The 6,969-nt window shown below is 61.9% G+C and overlaps 1 protein-coding gene across 1 annotated transcript; it reads left to right on the top strand.

Moving 5' to 3' along the window:
- Nucleotides 1-1,036: 1,036 nt before the first annotated feature.
- NCLIV_010700 (conserved hypothetical protein) lies at nucleotides 1,037-6,719 on the top strand (the record flags this gene model as incomplete). The annotated part of the gene is made up of 3 exons (XM_003880585.1): nucleotides 1,037-5,650; nucleotides 5,950-6,278; nucleotides 6,488-6,719. 3 exons carry the CDS (start codon nucleotides 1,037-1,039, stop codon nucleotides 6,717-6,719), a joined length of 5,175 nt encoding a protein of 1,724 aa, XP_003880634.1.
- Between the last annotated feature and the right edge of the window lie 250 nt (nucleotides 6,720-6,969).

The raw sequence follows: 6,969 nt of genomic DNA, 5'->3' as shown, positions 1-6,969 counted from the left end.
TCGATAACAGAGTCATGTGTAGTTTGGCAAACGGGTTTCAGATCGAGTGGTAGAGCGGGAGAAAAAAGTCCTGTCGACTGTCGCAACTTTTCACTTTTCACCACCCCCCACCGTGCATACACCGGCGTGTGTACGTAAGTAGCGAATTGGTCGACTCCGGCGCGGCGAACTTTCTGCTTTTAGACCGACTTCCCTTGAAGAGAAGATGCCTGAGAAATCCTTTCCACTCAAATTCCGCTTGTCTGCTCCCATCTTTTCCACTTCCTTCCATGGGGCTTTCTAGGAGGCCACGGCGCGCAAGTCGTGCTTGTCGCGCGCGATTGTCCTGTGAGCGGATTAGGCAAGCGCGATTGCGAAATAGTCTCTCTTCGGCCCTCCTCTAGTTTCTCAAAGGTACCAATTCTGTTTGCTGTTGCTTCGGACAGACACATCGGCTTTGTCGACGCTCTTTTGTACAGCCTGAAGAATCCTGGGGTACTGAGTCGCAACGTGGTTTCCAGCAGACTCGGGTGGGGGGCGTGAAACCGCACACGTAGGACCAAGAAATTCATCAGGCATGTCTCCGTGTTCCTTTGCTTTCTCCCGCTTGCACATTCTGTGCTATTTCTGTAGTTCTACTGCCTCTTGACACGGGACGGACGTTCTCGCGCATGGCGTTCCCCCCAATCAACGCAGACACGGTGGAGGGAACTAGGTTTTTTTATGCGCCGCAGTGGGTGTCAAGAATTGCCGCATTCCACGCTCGTTGCTTCTTCTCTTCTATTTGCATAACGTGTGGACGCGTATCCACTATCGCATGCGTCGTCTTTGCGCTTCCTCAGTTTGCCAGCATGGTTGTCCCTGAGGCAGAATCGACACGCCAGCATCGTCAGGTCTCCGCCTTGTCTCCGTGTCGGCCGCTGGATGCCTCGACCTCCATACGGAGGGCCTCTCCCGCCCCTCGTTTCGTCCCAGCCTCCTAGGATCTCAGGTGTACATCATCAGGCGGTCTGTTGAATCTTTCCGCCCTCGAAGTCTGCCTCAGTGGAGGGCCACCATGGAGGGTTATGGAAGTTCTTACTTATCATCTTTGCAAGCATTCGAAGGGGGTCCTTCGGCAACGCCATCTAGCAATCGCGACGTTTTGCCTCTTTCCCATTCGCAGCCGTTCTCGAGTTCTGCCCGATCCACACAACTGTTTCCGTCGTTTTCTCTCTCTGCCCACGTATCCTACCAGCCTGCCGACTCGTCCTCGAGCGAGGTGCCCACGGGTCTTGCCGCGTCATCTCAGAGCCAAGTCCTTTCTTCCCACGATGGCTCTGCGGTTTCTGACGTGTCGTCCTGCTGGGACACAGACAGCTTCGCTCTCTCTTCCAGTTACGCTGTCTGTTCCTCCCGCGAACCGCCTTGGCCTCAGGCCCTCGAAGGCCCCGCCGTTCCTCATTCTCCCTTCCTCCCCTCTCCCTCCTGTTCGCTGTCTTCTTTCCCTTCTTCCGTTCCGTCTCCGACGCCAGCCCCAGTTTCGAGTTCTGCCTCGGAGGCTGTTTCCAGCTCCGTGTTTGCGCCTTGGCTCTCGCGGCGGCAGGTTCCCTCTGGGGCCTTCGACGCCAGCGTAGATGCGACCTCGGGCCAAGCGACTGCACAACGCAGCGACGCATCCACTGTCTCGCCGGCGCCTGCGTGCGGATCCGCGCTCGCCCTGCTTCCTTGCAAGATCTCTTCGTCCTCGCGGCCTCCGGAAGCGCCCAACCCACTGGGGCAGGCAACAGCGGATCTGGAACCGGCGGGAGAAAAGCCAGTGTATGGACACCCGTCGCCATCGTGTAGCTGGAATCCGTACTCATCCGTGCCACCGTACGGCGCGCACGAACCGCCTGTCTCTCCGAGTCCGACCCCGGCGTTCAGCTGCGCCTTTCCTGCGTCTCGCGCCCCAAAGCCTGCCGCTCCAGTTCCAACCGCAGCGGCGACCGACCGGCAGTATGGAGGAGAGGCCTCGTACGCGCCTTTCGAGGCGTATCCTGTCTCTTCGAGTCCGTCCTCGACCTACGTGGGGTACTTTGCGGCTGGGCAAGCAGAGCCAAGGGCAACCTGCGACGCAGCGATGCCGGGGCGACCCAGTCGCCACCGCGTGGCAGGCCCCTCAGCCAGGGCCCTCGAAGAAGACGCACCCCACAAAGGACGCGAGAACTCGGCCTTTTCCCCAGGCAACAAGCTTCCCCTAGAGGTGGCAACGACGTCGTGTGGGTCAGATGCGAACGCCTCCTTTTCCGTCCATGCCAACGTTTCAGCTGAGGGCCGAACCGCGGTCGACGCAGCTGTGCCGCTCCCCGCCGCTTCGTTCGATCCAGCGGTCTCACAGAACGGGCGCAGCTGCTTCACTTTCGGGACCGCGCCAGGGCCTGTCACAGAAGACAGCAGTTCGCCGCCTCCCTGGTGCTCGACAGACTGCGACTGTGGGCCATCTCAAAACTACGAAGAAAGACGCGCGCCAGGGCCTGTCACGGCCCCCGCCGCATTTCCTACTTCCCTTCTGCAAAACAGAGACTCCGTTCCCGCTGGGATGGATGCCAGGCTCGGGCTTCCGTCCTTTTCTTCGTCGCTTTGCTCTGCTTCCTCGGTGGCCGCGCAGATCGGCGTCTCGTGTTTCTCGGCCCCCACAACCAGCAGCTTTGACGTTGCCTGCGCCACAACGGATCTGTCCTTTCAGCACAGCCTGTCTCCTCCGTCGAGCGAGGCGTGTGGGGCCGGGGGAGACACCGGGCAACATCGCGGTCCTGCTGCGCTGCCCGCTCAACCGGCTCCCGTCTCTGCTCAGGCGCCCTACTCTGCACCGTCGTTTCCTTTGTCGTCCTCTGCCTGTCCTCTTGGTTTTTCGCATTCGGCGCCGCTGCCCTCTTTCTCGTCCGTTCCCTTCCCGTCTTCGTCTCGCCCTTGGCCTCCAGTCGCTTCGCCCGCGTCTTCCGGTTTCAAACAGTCCGCTCGCCACGTAGATAGGCACAACGACGTTAGATCCGCTGGCACAGAAGGCGCGTCTGCCTCTGCGTCGTTCCCCGCCTTTTTCCGGTCTTCTCCTTCTTCGTCGACTTCGCTGCTGCAGGCAGCCGCGACGCTCGGCAGCCTCTGGTGGCGCTCGACGTGCGTCGAGGCGGAGGCGGATGGACGAAGAAGGAGAGGGGCGAGCCTGACCAAGGCCGTGCGGCCGTGCGAAGGCGAGAAGAAGAGAGACGAGAAAAACGCAGAAAAGCCTGAACTTCCCGGGCTTCGAGAAAAGGTCAGACTCCGCACCGCCGTTCATGCAGGAGGCCGGGAAGCCACCGGGCTGAGCGCCTTCGAACAGGCAGAAACGGACGAGGGAAACTCGCTCGGAGACAGCCAGGCAGAAGGCGCACCGGCCGGGGGCCGCCAGGCCAACGTGGAGTGTCGGGTGGGGACTGGCCCGGAGGAAGAAGAGCGCCGGCGGGGAAGAGAAGAGAACGAGAAAACGCACTTTGAAATGTGCAGGAAGACCAGAGAAGGAGACCCAGGCGGAGAAGGTGAACCAGGAGAGGACGAGGCAGATCGGGAGACAGCCAACCTGGAGAGAGAAAACACGGCCAGAGAAAACACGGCCAGAGAAAACACTGAGGGAGAAGGAACGGACAACGCGACCGCCGGTGCAGGTCGAGCCCGCGTGAGTTGCTTTGAAGGCGGGTGGGGGGCCACGCTGGCGGCGGGGCCCGCTCCGGATGGAGACAGTCGCCCGCACACAAGGCCGCGGGAGGCCGACGGAGAGACACAAGAGAGAGCCTTGGACTGGCGGAAGAGACGCGAGGACAGCTCCAGCGTCTTGACTGCACGGTGCCCTCGAACAGGGGGCGAAGGGACTTCTAGAGAGAAGCGCGGGAACAGCGGCGAGGCGTCGCGAGACGTGGGGCCTGAACAAGAAAGTTCTGAGGAGGAGCAGGACCACGAGGAGCGAGGAACAACAGCCAAAGCAGAAGGGGGATATCCCACTGACGACCAGAAGCGGGAGGCCGGGTCTCCCTCTGCCTATTCGCCTTTCTCCTCTTCGCTCCCGTTTGTGGTATCTCCGTCTCCGCAGCCGGAGACTTCAGCCGCTGGCGATGCGCTGGAAGCTCGCGACAAGAAGGGCGAAGCAGCGACGCTGGAGGAAACACCGCACTCTCCGCGGGCTTCGATCGCGTCTTCGCCGACCTTTTCGGCAGATTCCTTTTCTCTTTCGCCGAGCAGAATTCCCCGTTCTTCTCCCCTTCCGGGCTGGGGCCTCGCCATGATGCGGCGCCTCTTGGCGGGTGCCATGTCCGACATCGACGGCGAGGAAGACAGCGACTTCTCGCTCTCGGAGGACGAGGGAGAAGACGACTGCTTCGAGGACGAAGAGTTCGAAGCAGAGGATCTGGCTGGGACGCCCCGTTCCAGCAAACGGGAGCGAAAGACGTCGCTTGGCTGCGCCTTCGCGCCGCAGTCGCTCTTGACGGGTCACTTCCCTAGTGAAGAAGAAGACTCTGACTACACCGCGCCCAGTGGCGAGGACAGCGCCTCTTCTCTGTCGTCTGGAGGTTCGAGCAGGGCGACCAGCCCGAGTTTCTCTTCGCGATCGCCCGCGACTTCGCCGTCGCTTTCGCCTGCCTCGCCGTTGTCTGCGAGTCCCCTCTCTCCAGTGAAGACGCGAGGGCCCCGCCCGAGGGCGAGACGGCCGCGCTCCCTGTTGCGTGCCTCGTGTGCGTCTTCAAGTCGCGACCTGAGCCCAACTGCGAGTGAGGGAACCCCGCGCGGCAAGCGGACGCGTAAAGGGAGAAGGACGTGCGGCGCGTCAGAGCGGAGACGGAAGAGGAGGTGTCTCGAGTCCCGACAGAAAGGAAATGTCTCTTTGTCTTTGGGCGAGAGTGACGAGGCAGCCGAAGCCGGATCCTTGCCGTCGCGAGAGAGACGAACGGGCGCGTCCCGGCTCCAAGCCACTCGGAAGCAACGGCCGAAGCACCGGTCGCGAACTCGAGGGAAGTCATTCTCGCCCTTTTCCTCCTGCGCCGCTTTCCCCTCGTCGCTGCCGTCACCCTCCTCCTTCTGGAGTGGTGGACACTGTGGCTCTGCGGAGCGGTCTCGAGTCGCGTCAAAGAAGGCGAAGAAGGAAGGCGCAAGCACTTCGCTGTGCTCGGACATCCAGACGGCGTCCGCCTCGGTGGTACCGCCGCCCTTCCCTCTCGCGCACGTCGCCCATCTGGTGCCCCAGCTGAAGAACGAAGCGAGCTCTTCGACCGACAGCTTCTCTCCGATTCTGAACGGTTTCTCGGCTCGACAGCTGCGCCGACTCAAGGGCCAGATGGACTTGTATGTGCAACTCCTCATGCAGACGATCTACGTGATCCGCAACCGGTGCTACGGAGACGACGAGCGCGACAGAGAAGCAGAGAGAGAAGAAGACAGAGGCGAGGGCGAAGGAGAGAGAGAAGATAGAGGAGCGAGAGGAGGGAGCGACGGCGAAGCAGAGAGGCGCGAACAAGGTAACAGCGGGTTGAGAGAAGCAAACATGACGGAACAGAAGGACGCGGAGGGAGCGGAGCGGAGGGAAGGAGTCAAGGAGACGAGGGAAACGAAGAGGCAGTCCGGGGAGAAACTCATGAGAAGAGCCATGATGTGCTGCGACCGGCTGATTCGGGGACGCCTAGAACAAGTAAGCCACTCACTTTCGAATGTCGAACGCACCTCGCCCTTCTGCGTGTCCCTCTGGTTTTTCTCTCCGAGCTCCAATCCTTCGTGTCTGGGTCACACCTGTTCGTCCTCTTGCACTTATCCCGTGAGACAGACACCTCGCCGTACGGGGGCGATGGCCTTTCCGCACCCTTTCCCCTTGCTTCCCTTCCCTCTCAGTTCGCCTTTTTCCGGCTCGTTGCCACGTGTTCTCGCCACGGCACGGGTTTCGCTCATTTGCATGCACGGCGTCCGCGGATTGCTTGTCCTCCCCGTTTGTAGGTGAACGAGCTTCGAGCGCGGCAGGACCTCGCGCCCTTGGAGCTTCAGGAGCGCTTGCCATTTCTCGAGACGCCGTCGCCGGTCGCCCGGACAGGCCTGTTCGCCCTCCCGCTCGCGTCTGCCTCGCCCTTTTCTCCCGGCGCTGGCTCCGCCTCCTCGCTTCTCGCAGCGTCTCCGGTCGGCCGCGTGGTGGACGACAGCAGCGGCCTGGTGCCCTTCTCGGGCCTGGCGACGCGGACGGCGGCGATAAGCGAGGGCGAGGGGCCTCGGTGTTCCCTCCTCGACTTCCCGCTCCTCAGGAAAATAAAGCAGTTTCTGCTGCTTCTCGAGTAAGACCAGGCGACTCGCGGACACGGGAAACCCGCCGACAGGCGGCGCAGACGCGCGCGGAAACGCGGCCGCGAGATAGCCGGAGGGCGAGAGAGGACAGCAAGCGCAGAGAGCGAACACGCAGCTTCGTCAGGGTGAAGCCCGCTGCATACAGGTCTTGCCTGCCAAGAAGAGTTTGCTGTTGTGTGCTGGACTCGGCTCTTCGCAGGGACCGAGACTCCCGGTTTCCCCGACCGCTAGAAGAATTCCTCCGTCTGCAGCAGCCCTTTGTTGACCCTGCCTTCCTCACGGGCTGCTACCAGAAAAAACGAAAACAGGTGCCCGGGGCTCGGGGGCCGGGAGGGGCGCTGTCGTCCTCGTCGAGCGCTCGGGAGTCGACAGCAGACGGCCCCGGAAAGAAGGGCGACGAGAGAAACGGAGAAGCAAATGGCGGCGAGTGAGCGAGAAGAGAGAGACGAGACGCAAAACACCAGGCGGCAGAGAGAGGAAGAGACCCGGGGGGCGGGACGGAGAGGGACAGAGAGGGACGGAGAAGCAACCAGGAGAGACTGGGGGGGATAGGGCCAGACTGCGAGGCCCGTAGATGCAGGAAACGTCGAGGGAAGACACACAAGAGGAGGACGAATTCGCGCTCTCGATTGCCCTCCACGCTTTGCGTTTTCAGCGGGGCGCAGCCGCGGGTTGATCAAC

This window comes from Neospora caninum, chromosome IV (assembly GCF_000208865.1).
Source record: "Neospora caninum Liverpool complete genome, chromosome IV".
Taxonomy (NCBI): Eukaryota; Apicomplexa; class Conoidasida; order Eucoccidiorida; family Sarcocystidae; genus Neospora; species Neospora caninum.
Note: the sequence above shows the minus strand (reverse complement) of the source record. Positions and strands in the feature narration are given on the sequence as shown.